Source organism: Gallus gallus, chromosome 7 (genome assembly GCF_016699485.2).
Source record: "Gallus gallus isolate bGalGal1 chromosome 7, bGalGal1.mat.broiler.GRCg7b, whole genome shotgun sequence".
Taxonomy (NCBI): Eukaryota; Metazoa; Chordata; class Aves; order Galliformes; family Phasianidae; genus Gallus; species Gallus gallus.
Window position 1 is genome coordinate 22,085,595 of NC_052538.1, and position 20,829 is coordinate 22,106,423.

Below are 20,829 nucleotides of genomic sequence, written 5' to 3' on the forward strand. Positions count from 1 at the left end.
GCCGTCGCACTTCCGCTTCCGGGCCGGGCGGGAAGATGGCGGCGGCCGGTGAGGAGGTGGAGGCGGCGGACTGGTAATGGCACCCGGTTCCCCCCCCGCCCTTCCCCAGGGCGGGCGTTTGGGGCTGCCTGACCGCTCGGTGCTTCGCAGGGCGCTGCCGGCCGAGGTGGAGGTGCTGGAATCCATCTACCTGGAGGAGCTGCGGGTGGTGCGGGGCCGCGCGAGGTACGTACCGGGCCCTGCGGCCCCCGGGCCCCTCTCCCCGGCCGCGCCTTACCTCTGCCCGCCCGCAGGTCCGAGCCCTGGGAGGTGAGCATCACCCTGCACCCCGCCACGGCCCAGGACCAGGACTCCCAGTTCGTGCGGTGCACACTGGTGCTCGCCGTGCCCCCCCAGGTAGGTTCCCATCCCAGCTGGGCCTTGCAGCCCCCTATTTCCGCTTTCCTCGGTGCGTTTTGGGTTTTGTTGGTTTGTTTTGTTTTCTAGTATCCCATCGAGGCTCCAGACATCTCCATCAGCAACCCACGGGGGCTGTCAGATGAGCAAATCCAAAAGTGAGTGCTGAGAGGGAGGAGAGCTGGGGACAGCACGGGAATACGTGCTTGCATTTGTGCCTGTCCCACACCGTAGGCAAAGCCTGGCGGATGGTGTTCTTTTTATTTCTCTTGTTACCACGGTGGGGTGACAGGCATTTGGAACAGTGAAAAGGTGTGGCACAGTCTGTGTTAAGTATTTGTGCTGCTTTGCTGTAGGATGTTGCAGACCCTCAGAAATGTTGCTGAAGCCAGGCTGGGGACAGAGGTGCTATATGAGCTGATTGAGGTAAGAGCTGGGGAGAAGGGAGGCAGCCAGATACGCACACCGTTCTTTGACTCCCTTTGAGGCGGAAGAGCCCTGAGTCTGGGCCATGTGGAGGCCAGTGAGAAAAATGCTTGCTTTTCTGCTTTGACAGAAGGGGAAGGAGATTCTCACTGACAACAATATTCCTCATGGCCAGTGTGTGATCTGCCTCTATGGATTCCAGGTAGGAATGTGTATTCCAGACCTTCAAGGTGGCTGAGAAGTGAGTCACATGAAGCCCAGTGGAAGAACCTATGTATTTCTGCCGTCAATAATGTCCCTGCTGATATGGGAGTGAAAACCCACCTCAGCTAGGTGCTGGGAACACCCTTTAAATGCCCTTTCTCCTCCACAGGAGAGGGAAGCCTTCACAAAGACCCAGTGCTACCACTACTTCCACTCCCACTGCCTGGCCCGCTATGCCCAGCACATGGAGGATGAGATTCTCATGCAACAGGAGGAGAGAGAACAGCACCTGGCACCTTCCCCCAAACAGGTATTGGGCTCTCATCCCCTGTACGGGCCCTCATGAGTTCACTGTCACTCCCTGTGGGATGTGGAACAAAGGCCAGCCTGACTCAGCAGCTGTATGCAGCACGGTTAGCATTGTGCCTGTGTTGAGAGAATCAGTGGAGATCGGACTGAGTGAGCTCCAGGAGCCCTTTCCAACCATAATTACAAACTGAAATCCCTCTGGGCCTCCTTGCCTTAGCAGAAAAGTGCATGTGGTTAGCTGAAGAAGGCTGCCCTGTTTGTTTCACTTCCACCCTGGGGATTCTCTGGATGTGCATGGGCTGGGTTGCTGCCTAGGGTTTCACCTCTCACCTCCCTGCAGAAAGTCGGCGTGCAGTGCCCTGTCTGCCGGGAAACCTTGGTTTATGACCTCTGCGCCCTGAAGGCAGCGCCACCACCACAGCACCCGCTGGTAAGAGATGGGGATTCATCTGCCTGGCTGTGCCCATTCTCTGGGTAGCTTCAACTGGGACATCTTAACACATGAACAAACAGTGTCAGGTGGAGCTGATTAATGTGCTCTGCCAGTTACTCCAGGACAACACACATACGTATGAATTCCATCTCGTGCTCTATTCAGAGGGAACCATTGCAACCCTTCTGCCATAGGAAAGGGGCCCGCCTTCAATTGTGATAAGGGCAGAGGGAAGCAAAGGATATGCAGCTGTTGCATGGGGAGGCAGTGAGGATATGTAGTGTTTGTTGGCTTGCTCTCCAAAGCAAACAGATGTGGTGGGTGAGAGAGGCAATTCTGCCATCAGGTACTGGGTGCCTCAATGGAACCTCTATGTTCTCTCTGCTCTAAGAGAATAACTGTAGCTTTCCTTAAATATGTCTCTGTACCCACTGAGATGTTATCAATTTCAGGTGAGTAACTCCAGCTGATGTGGTGAGTTCTGGGGTTCTTGATTTTTAGTTGCTCTGCATCTTCCTCCAAAGCAGGAGGTCCTAAGGCAGGCAATGCAGGGAACAGTGGGTCTGCAGTGACATGTTCCCTCTCTCTGTATAGGTACTACACGTGAATCTGTAGGCTCAGTGGGTCAAATGTCACAAACAGACAGGTTGCTTGGGTGCTGTGGGATCAAATGAGGGTTTGGGGAGTTGCTCATGGCGTTACTAACTGACTACCCATATAGATAGAGTCCTTAACCTCTCTTGCTGTCTGCCACTCAGGAGCCATACAGGCCAGATGCCAAGATGCTGCAGCACCAAGAAGAACTGCGCTTAATTTTCAAGAAACAGCAAGAGAAAGGGGGCATCATTGACCCTGAAGCAGAGAAGAACCGTTACTTCATCAGCCTCCAGGCGGTATGGCACTGGGGGCAGAGAGCTGCTGTGGTCCTCTCACCAGCAAGGAGGTCCCTGGACTTAAGGGCCAAACACTGTCATCTGCTTGGGGACTGCCCTGTCCCTTTCTTAACCATTGGCTTCTTTCTTTCAGCCTCCAGCTACTGTTGATCCAGGCCAGGCAGCTGCTGCCTCTGAGCCGCTGGTGAGTGCTAGCAATGTGGATGCACCTCAGGCACCCTGCCAGGCCTCAGCTCTGGAGCCAGCCAGGGCTCCAGAGAGCAAGGCAGAGCCTGGGCAGCCTGAGAGGCCTGCTGTGCCCAAGGAACCCCAAAGCAAGAGGCAGAGGCACAGAGGGGAGAGGTCAGGCCCAAGAGGCCAGGGCAGGCAGTCCTGCAGCAGCTCGCAGGAAGGGGCAGGGGAAGCCTGTCATCTGTCCCATGGCTCCAGGGCGCCCAGAGGCTTTGGTCAGAGATCAGAGAGAAGACCTGGTGGGAGGCACTGTCAGGAATTTCCGAAGCCTCACAGCAGAAGCAAGGCAGCTGCTTTGGCTGAAAGAAAGGAGCTGTGCCCTGAAGATTCCTCACCAGTAGCGGATACAGTGGACTTGAAAGAGGAACACCATAACATGGAAAGATGGACCCCAGAGCAAGGTGCTGAGGCCCAAAGCAGGGAGAAGGAGAACCTGGCATTCAACCGCAGCGAGCACAGAGCAGCTCCTGGCTGCCAAGGCCACCACAGGCCCTGGGATTGTGGGAGGTGGGAAAGGTCAAGAGTGCAGGATCGTGGCTCCTACCACAGAGCACCAAGAGGGCGAGGGGTGTTCAGGCCCAGTGGACGTCGAGAAGCCCATTTTGTGGAGAAGGAGAGCAGTTCCTAGCAGGAGGGGTGAGGGGCTGGGTTGGGAAGGGCTGTTAATAATAAGAATGGCAAAGGCTCTGGTGGAGCAGTAGCAAGGAGTCACCATACAACTTGGGACAGAGGATGGAGTTGGCACAGCTTGGGACGGGTGGAGTCTCCATGTTTCATGTAGAATAAAGCATTGGGCTGCCTGGTGTGAGCAACTGGCTGTCACCACCACTGGAGAAGCTGACTTCTGATAGGTCACAGCAGCCTTAGTCCTGAGGGAAGCAGGAGGCAGAGCAGGGCTTGACCAGGGACCAGCATGCATCCATCACCTGTTTTTGTGAGCCAAGAAACATACATACCTACATAAACAAGTGGAATTAGCTTGGCGTGGTGCTACAGCAGAGCCAAAGCTGTGCAGGACCTTCCCTGGAACTGAGCATCCCCACAGAGCCATGGTGGCACCATGTGATGAGGCTGTGCCGGGGCAGCAACCTGCAGCTCAGCTTGCTGCATCCTTTGGGGGTGCTTGGAGCACCTTCTCAGCTGCTGTCCATACTCCTTAGAGATGATTTTTTCTTCTATGGTGCAGACTGCTGCTCAACTCATAGGCTTGGCCAGGCAAGTCCTTTGTATAACACAACTCTTCCCAGCCCCAGCCAGAGCTAAATTAAGTTTAAGTCAATGCTTTGGCAGGTCAGGACTGTCCAGTGACTGAGGTCTGGTGCTGGCTCCTGCTCCCCCTGGAAGCTTGAGTTTAGCTGGAGCTTCTGCCCCGTCCTTCAGCTGCTTTTTTGCAGTTCCTTATGCTGCTGTTTCAGATTCAAACTGTGTCCTGCTGCAGAGATGTGACAGGAATCCCAAATTTCTGAAGTGGGACACTGCTATTAAATTAATTTGTTGGGTCTTCTCTGAAGCCTGTTCCTTTTGTTTTCTTTGCCCTCCCACTCCTGTTCTTAGCTGTTTGGAGCAGGTGTTGATCCTTGGTATTACTCCCTTGCCTCCTATTCTGAACTGGCAGGGGAAGTCTCCTGGATAGCAGGATGCTGCTTTGTCTGGCTCAGTTTGACCTGTCTGGCTCACTTGGACCATACTCATTTCTTCACAGTTGTTTGTGCCTCGTGTCCCCCTAACAAATCCCCTCTTCTCACACAGATAAGTGTCATCTTCCTTTTGCTCACTGAGCTTTTAACAGAGCAAAAATCTCCACGTTCAAATTGCCAAGCTCCTCAGCATCCTGCAGTGAGTCAAATTTTTCTTTCTCCTTGTTGGGAAAGCTACTGTGTCACAGTTGGAGCATGGGAATTCAGCCACAGAAATTAAAGCGAGCAAGGTCTTCAGTAACCTCAAATACTATGCTTGATAAAAAGGGAGGGGTTATTTTTTTGCCAGGGAGAAGGGATGAAGGAAGGGCTCTCACCTTTCTGACTCACTTGCTGTCAGCCTGGAGCAAAGGAAAATTCTGCACTAGTGTGTGGAAATGAATTTGGGCCAAACAAATCCCTTCAGAAAATGTCCCGACAGCAGCAGGTAGAGGCTGTCAAGACAGCACTTATCGCTGAATTAAAGAGGATGGTGGGGTGCTCTGTGGGAGAGCAAGGACATGATATGCTTTCCCTGCTCTGGGTCTGAGAAACTTCAAAGTAGCAGATGTCTCCAGCTCCTTTCTCTAAAAGTTTGTCCAGGGTGGGGATTTAGAATGAGGGAGAAATGGAGTCTGCACCATGCCCTGAGGCTTCTCACTTGGCATTTGCTTGCATCCCTATTCCCAAGATGGGGCTGTGCTATTACTGACCTACCTCACAGGGCTGTTGTGAGGCTAAACTGACAGTGGTGCTCAGGCTGGGCAGAAAGACACGAAGGGTGGCTGTAACATTAACACTATTAAAAGCAAGCAGCATGACACAAGTTGCTTCCTGTGCTCTCATGGTGGTAGTGGAGGGGGAAACTTGGGTTGGTGGTGCTGATGATGGGGCACAGAACCTGCCTGGATCAGGCCTCCCCTCCCCAACTGCATTTTCAGGGCTGTTTGAAGGGGACTTCTGCTCTTCACGCCAGTCTGGCCTGGTTGTAATACTGACCACACCACTCCCTCCCCTGCTCTCTTTCCAGGGGCACAGATTTTGATCAGCTTTAAAAAGAAAGCACACAGCAGCAGCAGGCTGATGGCAGGCCTGCCACAAACACAAAGAGGGGAAATAAACCAGCAGTACAGGGTAAACAAATTCCCTTCTCAAAGGGGTTGCTGAATTATCCCCCAGAGAATCAGATAGTCCCAGGAGGACTCTCTACATTATACCAGGAACTGCACCTTGGAGACAAGCCAGGATCCTTCCAGAACAGGGATCTGAGCCTCAGCAACCCTGAGAAGTGTCTGGAGCAATGCTGCTCCCAACTGTCAAGGTCAGAAGGGCTCTAGCAGGTGGATGGTGGGACAAATAACATGCAGAGGAACAAAACCAATGCTTGTCAGCACGCACACAAAAGCAAGGGGACTGGAGGGCAAAGAGCCATGTTGTGCGCTTTACCTTACAAGGATGTTCACAAATCAATGAAGACCGCTTTCCTTTCAAAGACCATCAGCTCTCTTTAGCAGTGCATCACCCCAGTGTCCTGCCCCTGCAAAATTCTCTTGGAGTATCAGCCCACAAGGAAGGGGTTGATAAGTTATGGTTTCACATCTGGAAGCCTTGGCAGCTTCTCACAATCCCAGCACAAGGGAAGTGAGCAGGTGAGCAGGGTCTGTATAGTAGCACCCAAACCTAGGGAGCAGCAAGAGCTGATCCCCTTACTCTGCTGCAGAGCTGGAAGCTCTGACTCCACATATTTTAACAAAAAGACAAGGCCTTGGTGAGGTAGAGGGAAAGAGTGACCTTGGCCCACATGGCTGGGCAGCTCCACAGCATCCCCAGGATAGTCCAAGTCCTTGTCCCAGTCATCTCCAGGCCTCACAGCACGGCAGGGCAGAGCTCACCTTAGGTGACGGCAGGATGGAGTGTATGTTTTCAATGGCTCCCCCGGGATCTGTCTTGTAGAGCATGAAGTGGCCCTGTACCTGGGCAGCGCTGATCTGTTTGGAGACTGCCAGTGCCTGCTCAGCAAATCGCTCAGCTGCAGCTGGGGGCTGCTCAGGATAGAAGCGTTGGAACATGCGGGCCAGCTGCCCTCGGGAGCAGTGGCCCACATACTGCTTGAGGTCCACACGTCCAGGCCGCACCAGGGCTGGGTCCAGCCTGTCGAGACACAGGGGTGCCTTCACAACCTGACCCAAGTGCCTTTGCAAGAGGGGTCTAACAGAAGCCCCCCTCCATGCTAGCACAGCCTGCATCCTATACGTAAGGCCCTGTGCACTGTGGTAAAGGTAGGGAATATGTTTGCTCCCAGGGTCAAGGTAGGAAATCAACCCAAAAGAAAGAAGGGAATGGTAGGCTCCTGAGGGTGAGAAGTTTGTCAGTTCTGTGATCTGCTGATCTTCGGATCAGTGATCTAGGCAAGCCAAGCTCACCACAAGTGTTTGAAAGGTATATGAGCTGGCTTCCTGAGCACAGATATGTGCCATGAGCCACATCCTACTGACTGAATGGATTGCATGGAACCAGCTTCTCACTCAGCACGGCCACAACCCTAAAACCCACAGATCCTTACAGGCAGAAAGCAGGTACCTCTCCTGAAGGAAGTACCCAGCACAATATGATTTGAGCAGCAAGGAAGAAGCCTCACCAAGGGGCCGTCCTGATTAGGGGTTTGCATCCTGAGGGAGTATCGGGACATGTGCTATGTGGCCAACAAAAATTAATCTACAGTCCTCACACTCGAGGATGCACATAGTCCTCCATAAAGGTCACCAAAAAGGCTCCACAGGAGGAAGGTTTTCCCATGCACCTCTCCCTGCTCCCTCCCATGGTGCAACTCTGACCTGTCCACATAGTTGGTGGTCATGAAGACAATCCTGGCCTCTGTGGAGGCCACACCATCCAGGGCGTTGAGAAGGCCGCTGAAGGTCAGGCGTCCCATGCCTTGGTACATAGCAGGGTCTGTAGACAGAGATGTTTGAGATCATATCCATCTGCTACGCACCTTGCAGACTTAAGGGCCACCTGCCTATAACCTGAAGCATAAGCCAAGCTTTCTGCTCCTTCCACCCGCTTAGGCTGACCCTCAACTCTTCCTGGTTGGCAGCCCATTCACCATCCCTGCCTGGAAGCACCGCTGTGAACCCGAAAGGAGAATGAAGGGGAAGGCTACCTTATGCTGAAAACAGCCAGATTTTCAAACAAGTATCTTTGCCTGATATACCTCTGGAATTATGGACCCAATGCTCCCTTTATATGGCCAAGCCAAAATGGGGTGAGCTGCAGGTTGGGTCATGAGACTTCTGGGAGCTGTCCCCTGCCTGCCTGCTGGCACTGAGCTGGCAAATACCCCAATGCCTGGCCCAGGAAGAGATCACCACTCACTCTCAGCAGCGAGGTCCCGACTGACGAAGGCAGCATCCACATCCTCCAGAAGGATGATGCTCTGCTGTGGTGCCACGCTCAGGAGGTAATTGAGTCGGTCATCAGAGAGGCTGCGGTCACTGAGGCTCAGCAGGCAGATACTGTGTTGCAGCTCCCCAGCCAGGGCTGTACTGGGAAGGACATAAACCACAGCAGTGAATCACAGGAGGAAAGCCTGGAGCAGAGGAAGGCAGGGGAAGCTGAAGAACAGTTCCTCCCTGTCCAGTAGCAGGGGAGAGCACAGGCACATTCTCCCCAGTGGGGATCAGGCAAAGACAGTGGATGTGAGCCCTAGTGCCATACTGGCCTGCACACAGTGCTGTCACTCTGACCTATAATGGTGACACAGTCCACTCCTTTGTTGCTGCATTTCAAACCCAAGCCCATCTACATCTTCTCATCAGAGACTGCTGCACATCAGAGCAGGCAGCTGGCAGGAAAACTGCTGTCACCCAGCCAAGCAATACTCACATGAAGCTGCTTTTTCCACAGCCAGGAGGACCATATAGCAGGTAGCCTCTTCTGTATGGGATCCCTAGGAAGACAGTGTCCTTTTAGGAACCAGCTGGGTTACCCTGAGCCCTCTCCCTCAGAACCAGGGGGTTGTGCCGAGCATGAACAGAGGATGTACCAGAGGAAAGCAAGAAGCAGGACAAAAACCTCTCTGCAGCTGTCTACAGAGAGGACCACTGGCATTCAAATTCACCCCACAGCAGCACTGCAGGAGCAATTAACTCCATCACTTATTGTGGTTCCCAGGATTGTAGACTGTAGAACCTGAGCAGGAAGAACCTGCGCCCAGGAGTCTATCTAACCCCGATATATGGGAGGATGCCAGAGAGCTGTGTGTATGTGGGGGATAGCTCACAAAGAGATCAGGCTGATGAACAGAAGGCTGGAAACTGCTATGAGGCAGGTCTGCAGCAGGCACAGTAGGAGAGTGCTGAGAAGCTGCAGGGATGGATATAAGCAGCAGCCTCTGCTTGGTCCCTGACTGTGCTTCTCCCTTACTTTGTCCCCTGTGCTCGGCTATTTTAAGGGCTCTTTGGTAAGACAGGAGAAGAAGTGAAGATGGGTGGCTACAACATGGTTGCAGCTGGGGTGAGAGCACTGCTCTGTGCCCAGGCTGAGGGGCTCAGACACACAAGGGACTTCGCATAGCACAGCTATGCTATCTGGACAGGGGTGAGGTGCTGCATTGGGCACAGCACAGAGGACACCGCACTGGAGCCTTGCCTCTCTCGATGTACCACTTGGGGTTGTCGATGAACTCCTTCACGTCCTCAACCAGCCTCTCCGACACACCTTTCTCCAGCACCACAGAGCTGAGAGGCCGGCGGCGGCGCGGGAATCCAAACTGCCGCCACTCCGTTCCCATGGCTGTGTACATGATTGTCCTCCCCTCCTGCTGCTGCAGAGCCAACTCTCGGGCTGCAGAAAGAGGCAGAGGGGATGGCTCTCTTATGAAGCCCCAGGTGCCTCCAGGAAGGGGCCGTTCCCAGTAGGGCCCTACACAGCTGCCTACAGACCTTCCTGGAGGATGTTGAAGAAGATCTCCCGGTTGGTGCCCAGTGCCGTGAAGGTGACAGACTCCCAGGCAGTTCCTGTGTTCAGGTCAATCATCTGCCTCTCCCGGTTGCGCTCGATGCGAATCCACTTCTTCTGATACCTGGAACAAGAGGACAAGGGTAAGGGATGGAGTCCATCTCCAGCCACAGGCCACAGCTCACACTCAGCACATAACCAAGCACGAGGTTCAGTCTCTGCCTTTCACCTCTCAGCCACATCAACCAGGGGTGGTGCTGTTCTCTGTGCCCAAAGCAGGCATGGTGGGGACCTGGGCTCAGCAAGGGGAACTCAGAGCTAGCTTGTCCAACACTGGCTTGGCACAGGAGGGTGGGATAAATCTTGGGGTCAATTTCCATTTGTCTGGATCCAGACAGAGTGCATAGCCCGGGTCAAGTGTTAAGGGGAACATTCACCTCAGGTGAAAAAGCAATTTCAGATTGGTGCAGACAAACTCTCTAAGCTACTCCCAATCCCCTCTCCTAATTCACATACAAGAAGAAGGTAGAATTCTCTCCTCCGCCTCTAGGGGCCCTCCAAACTGGACTTTCCTTGCCAAAATGAGGGCAAGCCCACAGATTGCTTTTCCCTCTCCCTCTGATCTTCCTTACCAGATGAAATGGTTTCCAGGGCTGGGGACAAAGTCAAACTTGGTGCTGACACGGCCACTCTCATGCTGCAGGTACGAGGTCTCAACACTCAGGTGCTGTGTGCGCTTGGCATGGTGCGAGATCCAGTTCAGCAGCCACTGGTAGCTCTTATCCTTGCTGGGCACCTCCAATGTGATCATATAGTGGCGCCTGAAAGCCACCAGCCCAAACTGAGCCCCTTTCCGAGCCAGTGCCATGGCTGTGCCCACTCCAACAAGGCCAAACCCAGCCCCAAAGTAGGGGTTGTCCTTCAACGCCACAACAAAGTCAGAAAATGGCATTGTGGGAGGTTAATGTGATCCTTTCCACAGCATCTCCACACTCCATCAACCAACCTGTGTGGGCAGAGAAGAGAGTGGGGAAGGTCTGAATGATGGAGCAACGTACTACAGCAGCAGAGGACGAGATGGGTAGCTCGCAGATGCCTGGCCTTTACCATGGCCTCTTCTCAAATTATCCATTGCACCTTCTGCCACAAGAAGCCTCACGCTTTACACCATTTTGTTATTTAAATCATTGTAAATCCCCACGCACTGCAAGCATCTAGGATTTACTGCTTGGAAAAGCTCAGGTGTGTCACCAGACTGAGCTAGGAGCACATTCACTGCTGGCAGCTGGCACAGGCCGGGGGCAGCAGCATCAACACGTCCTGATGTCAGGGAGTCACACAGACCCCAAGGGGAGCAGCGCTGCTCTGTGTGCCACAAAGCAGAGGGGCTGAGGCCCCATCCCCACGGCTCCCCTTGCTCAGCTGCTGAGGGGTTTGAAGGCCACCACCGTATTCCCCATCCTCTCTCCTCTGGGCAGACTCTCAGTCGCAGACCTCCAAGCTCACCCCCCACCACGGGATAAAGGCCGCCAGTCGGGCACTGAGGTGAGACCCTCATCCCACGCCAAGGCCCTGTCCGGACACAGGGTCAGCGTACCGCCCAACCGTACAGCCCCACGCCTCCAGCACGCCTACCCGTGCCCCAGAGGGCTCTACCCCACCGCACGCCGCCACCACCCCGGGACACTCCGACCCGCCGACCCTCACCTCCGCACCGCCCTCCTGGCGTCGCGCTGCGCCGCACCGCGCCGCTCTCTATGGTTCCTCCCGCACTTCCGTTTCCGGCGGCTCCCGGCACTCCGCCGCCGAGCGGGGCCGGAGGAGAGGAGGAGGCGGTGGGGAGAGCTGAGGGTGGCGCTCTGTGCTGCGGGTACCATCGAGATGCGCTGGGCCGGACCTGCAGGTGGGAGTGGGGACAGTGAGTGGGGGGCAGCTGGGGCGTACTGGGGGGCAGCTGGGCGCGGGATCGGGGCTAGGCCTGAGCCCCTGCGTTGCTCCTGGGCTGGGGATGAGGTGTCCCGGCCGGCTGCGGGCCCTGTGTGAGGCCCCCGGGTCACGGCACGGGGACAGGTGGTGCTGAGGCCCATGGTTCACCCTCTGGAATGCCTCGTAATTGGATCTCGTTCTTCTCTTCCAGAGCCAGGGAACCCCCGTGCGCCGTGCCCGGCTCTGAGTAAGGGGCAATGAGCGCAGAAGTGGCTGCACCTCAGGCTGCGGGCGAGGAGATGGAGGCCCTGTGTTCTGAGCTGCTCCTGCCCTCCCCGGGGGCAGTGGGAGCAGCAGGGGCGGTTGGAAGCCCCACTGCCACGGCTGGGGCTGCCCCGCTGCCCGTGAGCCAGGAGTTGGTGCTGGCAGAGGCGTCATCGCCCGGGGAAGGGGCTGCGGCTGAAGGAAGCAATGTAGAAATCTTCATTGAAGCTGTGGCTGGCAACGTGACTCTGAGCAATGCGGCCAACGGCACCGGTACTGGGTGTGGGGAGGGGGGCATGGGCAGTTCAGTGCCGAGCAGTGGGACGGGGGTCAGCTGGGCCCCGTTCCTTCTGGTCAGCACCTTGGGGATGTCACGGTGCCGTCGGGTCGCTTAGCCTGCGTGCATCGGGAGCAGATGCTGCTGCTCACTACGAGTCTGGCACACGGTGGGGAGGACTGGCCCAGGGAGCCTTGGAGAAGGCTGTGGGGTTGCTCTGAGCCTTTGGGAGGATGCAGGTGGAGGTCTCCATTCTGCTGCTGCTCCCCCAGCACGCTGCTCACCCCGGGGCATCCTGCTAGAGAGAAGGCCAAGCAGCATTGCCTCTGCCTCAGAGGTGCTAAGGTACAGACCCACTCAGTGTGCTCACCTGCACAGTGGTGCTCCTCCCGCAGTGTGTGGCTCCTCCTGTGTGGCATGGGATTCCCAGGGCAGGGGGAGGGCTGTCGTTCTCAAAGCTGTAATTCATGGTGACATAATTTTATTGTTCTTGTCCAGAGCTGGAACTGAACCAGCAGTCCTAAGCTCTGGGCCCGGTGAAAGCCCTTTCTCATGATCATCCTTGCTCTGTGCAGAGGTGCTGGTCAAAGTGGTGGAGTTGTATTTCTGCGAGAGATGTGGCCAGAGCTTCCCGGAGGCTTCCTTGCTGTCCCAGCACGAGTGCCTGCTACTGCCACCACCAGAGCACCTGCAGCTACCTGAAGTGCTGCCAGCACCCACCAGTAAGGGCCAGAATGAGTCAGAGGGCTCAGAACCACCATTAGTGGGCGTCTCAGAGGGCTCAGCTCTCCAGTGCCTGCTGTGCCCCATCTGCCAGGAGGCGTTTGCACAGCCTGGTGAGCTCAAGGAGCATTTCAAGACCCACCGTGGCCCACAGGGAGCTCTGCCCTGCCCTGAGAAGGGCTGCTGCTTTGCCACAGAGGACCGCAAGCAGCTGCGCAGCCACCTACGTCTCCTGCATGGGGCTTCCCCTGTGTCCTGCACCTACCGAGCCTGCCCCTTGCTCTTCCCCAGCCGCCCAGCCATGGAGCAGCACCACCGCACCCACTTCCCCTTCCACTGTGGCCACTGTGATTTTGTCACAGCTAATGCCAAGCTCTTCTGGCAGCACAGGAAGGGTCACGTTGCTGAGACATCTGTGATGAGCAGCATCCCCAGCTCAGCTCCCCTCAAGCAGCTCTGCATTCTGCCATCAGGTATAGCTGAGTTTGGTGGAGACCCAAGCTGGGTCAGGAGCTTGTCGGTGTTGCAGGGGTTGGGTTTGGAGTCAAAGGTGTGGGGAGTGAGGGCAAAGCTGTGCTGCTGGAGGGCTGGAGAGCCAAGTGGTCCAGTAGCACAGTGCCCCAGAGTGCCAGGAAGTTTTTTTATGTGTGTGTGGGTTAGGGGTGATGTCTGATTCCCACCTGCAGCATCACAGTCTCTTGTCTTTCCCCCCTGACACAGAAGGGCAGAAGGAGGCAGAGAATTGCCACGCTGACTGGGAAGCTACCTCAGAAGAAACGAGGCCAGCAAATCCCTCAGGCATTGGAGAGGGCTCCTTGGAGGAGCTGAAAGCATCTGCCGGAGAAGAGGATTCAGAGAGTGATGAGGACGATTCACTGGAGGAGGATGGAGAGAGCCCCTGTGAGGGCGAGGCCAAAGAGAACAGGAAGGTGGCTGACAAAGCCAAGGTGACCTGGGCTCAGCACTTCAAAGGTACTATTGTGAGGCTGTGCTGAGAGATGCTTGGGCCTATTGCTTGTGAGCAAGTTGTACAGCGTAGTGGGGCCAAGAGGTCCTGTGCCATCCAGCAGCCTATTTGCCCACTAGGTGCATTCTTTCTTTCCTGTTGCTGAACCTGAGGGGTTTGCTTGGCTTTTAGGGGCATACAAGCAGGTCTGAATTAGGCTATGCTGGATCACTTTTCTAAGTGTTGAGCTGGAAAGAGCCCACCTGAACCATGCTGGTGGCTCAGGATGGGGACGGTTGCTGCAGGTACCTGGCTGCTGCATGACTGTATGTGATAAGCCCATGCCCCAGCACCGCAGGATCAGGGAGGGACACATCTGCCTGTGCTTGTGTCCTTTTTCTTTCTTGCTAATGGCTGTTCTTTTGCTCTCACAGGAGATGTTGCAGAGGGCTCAGAATACGTCTACAAAACCCACATGTGCCCCGAATGCAAGCGGTGCTTCAAGAAGCGGACGCACCTGGTGGAGCACCTCCACCTGCACTTCCCTGACCCCAGCCTGCAGTGCCCCAACTGCCACAAGTACTTCACCAGTAAAAGCAAGCTGAAAATCCACATGATGAGGGAGACAGGTGAGAAGGTGCACCGCTGCCCGCTCTGCCACTACAGCTCGGTGGAGAAGAATGCCCTCAACCGCCACATGGCCAGCATGCATGAGGACATTTCCAACTTCTACTCCGATGTCTACTCCTGTCCGGTCTGTAAGGAGAAGTTTCGCCTCAGTCAGGCCCTCAAAGAGCACTTGAAAACTCACAAAGCTGAGCCCAAGAGGCTGAGCTGCTTCCAAGGGGGCTGTGACTACTGTGTGGAGGACAGGAAGGAGTTTGTCCGTCATCTCAAGGATTCTCACGGCATCAAGGCAGTGGAGTGCAAGTACCATGCCTGCTCACTGCTCTTTGGCACTGCTGAGGCCATGGAGGCTCACCGGAAAACCCACTATGCTTTCCACTGCCAGCAGTGTGACTTCATCTGCTCCAACAAGCACGTCTTCCGCAAGCATAAGAAGCAGGGCCACCCAGGCAGCGAGCAGCTCCAGTGCAGCTTCTGTCCCTACGCCACCTTCAACCCTGTGGAGTATCATGACCACGTGGGCAAGATGCACGCCAACGAGAAGATCCACAAGTGCACCGAGTGTGCCTTCGCTACCGCGCACAAGAGGGTGCTCATCCGGCACATGCTGCTGCACACAGGTGGGTGGGTGCCTGCTGTGGGGCACCTGGAGCCGAACTGGGACATGGGTTTGTGCTGGTCCTGGAGGTCAGGGAGGGCTGGGTCAGGATTCCCGGGTCCCATCGATGGCTCTGCCACCCACCAATCCCTAGTCTTGTTTGGCTGAAGTCACGATGTGTCCCCATCCCTGCTGCTATCCCAAGCTCCTGCTGAGCTGGTTACCCTCAGGGGGGAGGCTGCTGTATCTGATTATTGTACTGAGAACATTTCTCTTTCCTCTGTAGGAGAGAAGCCTCACAAGTGTGAGCTGTGTGACTTCACGTGCCGCGATGTGAGCTACCTGTCCAAGCACATGCTGACCCATTCCAGTGACAAGAACTTCATGTGCACTGAGTGTGGATACATCACCAAGTGGAAGCACTACTTGAATGTCCACATGCGCAAGCACACCGGCGATCTTCGGTACTACCCCTGTATATGTTTTTGTGCCAAGGCCAGTTTTTATTTCTTCACTTATCACCTTACTCTCCCGTGGGTCTAGTCTGCCTCCACAGATGCTGGAGGTGCTTCTGCTGTGAAGCGTGTGTCAGGAGTGACAGGGATACCCAGGGACTCTATCTCCCACCCCCAGGTTGGGGATAAAAAGCACCAGCAGTACCAAGGGATGCAACAGGGAGGAATTGCTTGTGGTTTGAGCTGCCCAAATTGCAAAGGTCAGACCCAGCAAACCTAAGAGCACCCCTTCCACAGGTGTCTAAGATGGGGAAGCAAAGCTCCATATGTCTGACAGGGTTCAGCCTGTTCTGGTTCCCCACACTGCCTGACCAGTTCTGCTTTCCCCACAGGTACCAGTGCAACCAGTGCTCATACCGGTGCCACCGTGCCGACCAGCTGAGCAGCCACAAGCTGCGGCACCAGGGCAAAAGCCTCATCTGCGAGGTGTGTGGCTTTGCTTGCAAGCGCAAGTACGAGCTGCAGAAGCACATGCAGGCAAAGCACTCGCAGAACTACCAAGTGCCCATCTTCCAGTGCCAGTACTGTGCCTACCAGACCAAGTACAAGCAGGCGTTGCTGAACCACGAGAACTGCAAGCACACCAAGCAAAAGGAGTTTCGCTGCGCCCTTTGCTCTTACTGCACCTTCAGCAACACCAGCCTCTTCTTCCACAAGCGCAAGATTCACGGTTATGTGCCTGGTGACAAGGACTGGCTGGAAAACTATGCCAGCAAGGAGCTGGAGATCAGCTCATCTGAGTCTGTCTTTGGCTACGAGCTTGGAGCAGCCCTGCGTGTGGATGCCAGCTCCCCCTTCTCTAGCAAGGAGCAGTGGGCAAAAGTGAAGCCATCCCAGCCAGAGTCCCAGGGGGAAGAGGGCTGCCAGCAAGCATTCATGGTGCCCCTTCTGGGGCAGGATGCTGCTCCGCCGGAGGGCAGCAGTAAGGCTCAGACAGCTGTGGGCAAGGGGGAGCAGAGCTGCACAGTTGATGACAGCATGCAGAGTGACACTGCTGCGGGCTCAGCTGAGCTCATCACTTCTGAGGATGTGGCAGAGAGCTGCACGTTGCACTTGGAGACAGTGAATGTCTCATCTGATCCCATCCTAGAGCATTTGACTGGAGATGCCTGCATGGCACAGCCGGAGAGCATGGAAATGCTGTCCTGTAAGGAGCCTCCTGCTGCCTATGAGATGCTGGGCTCCCAGGATGACCTTGGCTTGGAGGACAATGACAACGAGCTTGAAGACATCCCGGACTATAAGGAAGAAGAGGCAGATGTACGCAAGGATGAGATGTTGAGGCTAGAGGACAGCGCAGCAGCAGGTGCCAGCCAGGAAAATGACACCATAGGGGAGGCCACAGGCCACCTTGAGAGGTCGTGTTCAGACCACAGCAAGCTGGATGCAGGCCCAGAGATGAGAGAGACTAGCCAACGTGAACCGCCAGAGGCCTGGCTCAGTGTGCTGAAGACAGCTGAGCAGAGCCATCCGTCTATCCCAGTGGATGCGGCCACCTCCACTGATGACACCAGAAACAGTTCAGAGTCGGTTCTGAAGGCGCTGCGGAAGCAGGACAAGGAGCAGGCAGAGACGCTGGTGTTGGAGGGAAGGGTCCAGATGCTGGTGGTGCAGTCAGAGAGTCAGATCTTTAAATGTGAAAAATGCTCTTACATCACACGGAAGGAGAAGTCCATGTCCCTGCACTCCAAAGCCAGCTGCCAGAGCCACCGCACCCCACTTGTGTGCTGCGAGTGCGGTGCCAGCTTTAAGCAGCAAAGGGGACTCAACACACACCTCCTCAAGAAATGCCCAGTCCTCCTGAAGAAGAACAAGGTCCTCAAACCAGCTGTTGTGGAGGCAGCTGGGTCGCACCGTCCTACTGGGCAGCTGGGTGATAATGGTACAGAAACAGCAGAGAGCGACAGGGGAGGCATGGAGGAGCCTGGACATCCTGAGTCCCCTTGGGAAGCTAAAATGATGCCTGATAAAATGCAGGAATCGGATGGTCCCTTTGCTGGGGAACAGGTGTCAGGCTGTCCTTCCCCTGTGAAGTCTCTCTCTGGTGATAGTGCAGAGGTGGCAGAAGAGCCCTCACAGCAAGGGGATGGAGCTGAGACAAGCGGAATGGAGCGTCCCTTGCAGGCTGGGAAGCCCTCTGAGAAGTACCGTCTGGAGGGTGGGAAGCTGCACTGCAATGCCTGCTCCTTCGTGTGCTCCCGTGTCTCCACCATCACCTCCCACGTGGAGGACGGCTGCCGGAGCCTGGAGCAGTTCTGGTGCTCACTGTGCCCTGAAGCCTTTCGCTCCCAGCGGGCCCTGAAGAACCACTGTGCCGAGAAGCACCTCCTGCATCCCGAGGAGGACAGACCCCACGGCACCCAGCTCCCGGGGGGGGACCCAGCCAGCGCTGAGATGGGGCAGCCCGCCGACCCCGTGCTAGACGCAGCCCCCCTGAAAGCCGCGCTGCCCAAACAGAGGCGTTTCTCCTGCCCCACTTGCCCCTTCACCTGCCACCAGGAGCGGGCCATGAAGACGCACAAGAAGAGGGGCTGCGTGGCGCTGGGAGAGTTCCGCTGTGCCTCCTGCCCCTTCACCTCCAAAGCGGCCAAAGCCCTGCGCCTGCACCGCAAGCTGCACCGCAAGCACTACAGCAAGCGGCCGCAGCTGCAGTGCCGCCAGTGCGAGTTCACCTGCAAGCAGGCCCGCTGCCTGCGGCAGCACGTGCGCATCAAGCACGAGGGGGTGAAACCCCACAAGTGCCTCTACTGCGAGTTCAGCACCACGCGGCGGTACCGCCTGGAGGCCCACCAGTCCCTGCACACCGGCGTGGGCCGCATCGCCTGCGGCATCTGCAGCCAGACCTTCGGCACCAACTCCAAGCTGCGCATCCACCGCCTGCGGGTGCATGAGAAGACGCCCACCCACTTCTGCCCGCTGTGCGACTACAGCAGCTACCTGCAGAACGACATCACCCGCCACGTCAACAGCTGCCACCGCGGCGAGCTCAACTTCGGCTGCTCCCGCTGCGAGGCGCGGTTCAGCTCCGAGACGGCCCTGAAGCAGCATGTCCTGCGGCGGCACGAGGAGAAGGTGTCCTACGGCTGCCCGCAGTGCGGCTTCGTGTGCCACAGCGAGGCCACGCTCAAGTGCCACGTGCAAAAGCAGCACCCGCACCTGGAGTGCGGCACCTGCAAGGAGAGCTTTCCCAGCCGGGATGCTCTGGAGGAGCACAAGAAGCAGCACTTCAGCCACCGCTGCGAGCTGTGCAGCTTCGCTGCCAAGGAGCGGCAGCAGCTGGTGCGGCACTACGTGGAGAGCCACGAGCCGGCCACCCCCCAGGACAAACCCCTGCGGTGCCCCTTCTGCGACTTTGCCTGCCGCCATCAGCTTGTCTTCGACCAGCACATGAAGGGCCACGGGGGCACGTGCATCTACAAGTGCTCCGACTGTGAGTACACCACCAAGAACAGGCAGAAGATCACCTGGCACATCCGCATCCACACCGGTGAGAAGCCCTACAAGTGCCACCTCTGCAAGTACACCTGTGCCGACCCCTCACGTCTCAAGGTGAGCATCCTGCCTGGGGATGGCTTGGGAGATACACGGAGGTTTGGGGATGAAGAAATGAACGAGCAGAGGTATTGTCCTCTCTGTTCTTTCCTGAGTTTTGTATGGGAATAGGCAAGCAGATGGTACTGATGCAGGGCAATGTGATACCGGGGGACAGCAGCTGCGTGTTCTTTCTGCTCCGCTCCATAGGTGATTATCATCCTCCCGCACCATAAAGGGCCTTTCCTAGAACAAGAGAGTCAGGCGTGGGGTAATGGAAGGAAAATGGCCTGTCTTTACTAAAAGAGGTATTGACTTTTTTTAATAGCTGAGCTGGAGCCCTTTGGGGCCGCCTGGGCGAGGCTGCCGTGATGCACTCCACTCAGGACTAGCTCTGCTGGTCTGTTTTCAGCCTGAGCTGTGCCCTGAGTACCAAACTAGGAAGAAAATCCTGTGTCCTGACACAGAGTGCGCTCAGCAGTAGCAGGGTCTGATCCTGACCCTTCCGTGGGACACCCCGTGGTCAGGCTACCATACAGCCCTCCTGGCCGCTCACAATTGCTGAGATGTCAGACTTGCTCCCGAGCCCCACGCATCACAGGGCCCTGCGTGCCCCTCGGACAGGTGGCATAGCCTTCTCCTGACCGTGCCCCATGTTTCTCTGCCCAGTACCACATGCGGATCCACAAGGAGGAGCGCAAATACCTCTGCCCAGACTGTGGCTACAAGTGCAAGTGGGTGAATCAGCTCAAGTACCACATGACGAAGCACACAGGTGAGTGTGGCCATGGGGCACTGCTGGCAGGGGAGGGCCATGGGGCTGCGTAAACCCAACTCCATGCTTCCCATGTGAGAAACCGTAGACAGTGTTCAGTGTGTGTCTGCATGCTCATGGGTTGGGGACAATGCCCTGGAGCTGCACCCCAGTGCCGGGAAGATGATGATAGGAAAAGTGGGGTGACGCAGACCCCAGGGGCCTCGGAAATGGGGGAGCCGTAGGGTGCCTGCAGGAGAGTGGGCACTAGCGCCGAGGATAGGGTGCAGGGAGGGTCCTTGGGACCGTTACGGGGACGTTGAGACCCCATAGAAGGGCTGTGGGAGACAGACACCATCCCCTTGTCCCCAGCACTGTCCCCACTGCCGCAGGGCTGAAGCCGTACCGCTGCGACGAGTGTGAGTACCGCACCAACCGGGCGGACGCGCTGCGGGTGCACCAGGAGACGCGACACCGGGACGCGCGCTCCTTCATCTGCGAGCAGTGCGGCAAGGCCTTCAAGACCCGCTTCCTCCTCAAGACCCACCTGAAGAAACACAGTGAGGAGAAACCGTACGTCTGCAACGCCTGCGGGCGGGCTTTCCGCTGGGCGGCCGGCCTGCGGCACCATTACCTCACCCACACCAACGAGCACCCCTTCTTCTGCCGCTACTGCCCCTACAAGGCCAAGCAGAAGTTCCAGGTCATCAAACACATCCAGCGGCACCACCCCGAGCGCGGGGCTGGCGACCCCAGCCAGGGGGTGGGCAAAGACCCCAGCACGCCCATCGTCCGCCTCCACGCTGTGCAGAGGGAGAGCCCGGCTATGGGGCCGCCGGCACCACAGCAGGAAGGAGAGTGCCTCCCGGAGAAGGAGAGCATCTCCCAGTGAGTCCTGGCAGCTGCGGAGATGTATGTGTGTGTGTATAGGCATATATGTATATGGGATGTAAGATACGCGGCTGTATAAAAGGAATCTCTCGGCTCCTTTTGATCCTGTTTCTTTGGGCTGTGTGGGGCTCTCCTAGCTGCACTGGGGACCAGGGTGCTGGGAACTGTGGGACAACTCCAGCTGGGAGGCATCCTTGTGTTCCTACAGCAGGTTCCTACAGCAAAGGGCATTGTCTGCAGGGAGAAATCA

At 56.5% G+C, this 20,829-nt stretch overlaps 3 protein-coding genes across 8 annotated transcripts; 2 read left to right on the forward strand and 1 right to left on the reverse strand.

Annotated features, from left to right (window-relative positions):
- The first annotated feature begins 6 nt into the window (after positions 1–6).
- Positions 7–5,394, forward strand: RNF25 (ring finger protein 25). Its single transcript, NM_001031259.2, has 10 exons — positions 7–73; positions 151–225; positions 294–396; positions 487–554; positions 753–822; positions 953–1,024; positions 1,196–1,336; positions 1,676–1,765; positions 2,527–2,661; positions 2,795–5,394. The coding sequence occupies exons 1-10, from the start codon at positions 36–38 to the stop codon at positions 3,518–3,520; spliced, it is 1,518 nt and encodes a 505-aa protein (NP_001026430.2). The 5' UTR covers positions 7–35; the 3' UTR covers positions 3,521–5,394.
- A 588-nt stretch (positions 5,395–5,982) lies between these two features.
- BCS1L (BCS1 homolog, ubiquinol-cytochrome c reductase complex chaperone) lies at positions 5,983–11,298 on the reverse strand. Of its 2 annotated transcripts, none has more exons than XM_046943622.1 (8): positions 11,235–11,298; positions 10,160–10,533; positions 9,512–9,651; positions 9,219–9,413; positions 8,454–8,517; positions 7,944–8,113; positions 7,403–7,520; positions 5,983–6,719 (listed from the first exon to the last, which is right to left on the reverse strand). In XM_046943622.1, the coding sequence occupies exons 2-8, from the start codon at positions 10,477–10,479 to the stop codon at positions 6,422–6,424; spliced, it is 1,305 nt and encodes a 434-aa protein (XP_046799578.1). In that variant the 5' UTR covers positions 10,480–10,533; positions 11,235–11,298; the 3' UTR covers positions 5,983–6,421.
- Positions 11,299–11,328: 30 nt separating this feature from the next.
- Positions 11,329–20,673, forward strand: ZNF142 (zinc finger protein 142). 5 transcript variants are annotated; one of them, XR_005861429.2, is made up of 10 exons: positions 11,329–11,430; positions 11,665–11,990; positions 12,570–13,190; positions 13,438–13,689; positions 14,098–14,910; positions 15,175–15,352; positions 15,736–18,952; positions 19,145–19,242; positions 19,604–19,709; positions 20,081–20,098. XR_005861429.2 is itself a non-coding variant. In XM_015290065.4 (9 exons), the coding sequence occupies exons 2-9, from the start codon at positions 11,711–11,713 to the stop codon at positions 20,084–20,086; spliced, it is 5,493 nt and encodes a 1,830-aa protein (XP_015145551.2). In that variant the 5' UTR covers positions 11,329–11,430; positions 11,665–11,710; the 3' UTR covers positions 20,087–20,673. The 5 variants fall into 5 exon arrangements, 4 of the variants coding, with proteins under 4 accessions (XP_015145551.2, XP_422062.5, XP_015145549.2 ...); XM_015290065.4 differs by lacking the exon at positions 19,145–19,242 and having other exon boundaries at positions 20,061–20,673; XM_422062.7 differs by lacking the exon at positions 19,145–19,242 and having other exon boundaries at positions 20,081–20,673.
- The last annotated feature ends 156 nt before the right edge of the window (positions 20,674–20,829 follow it).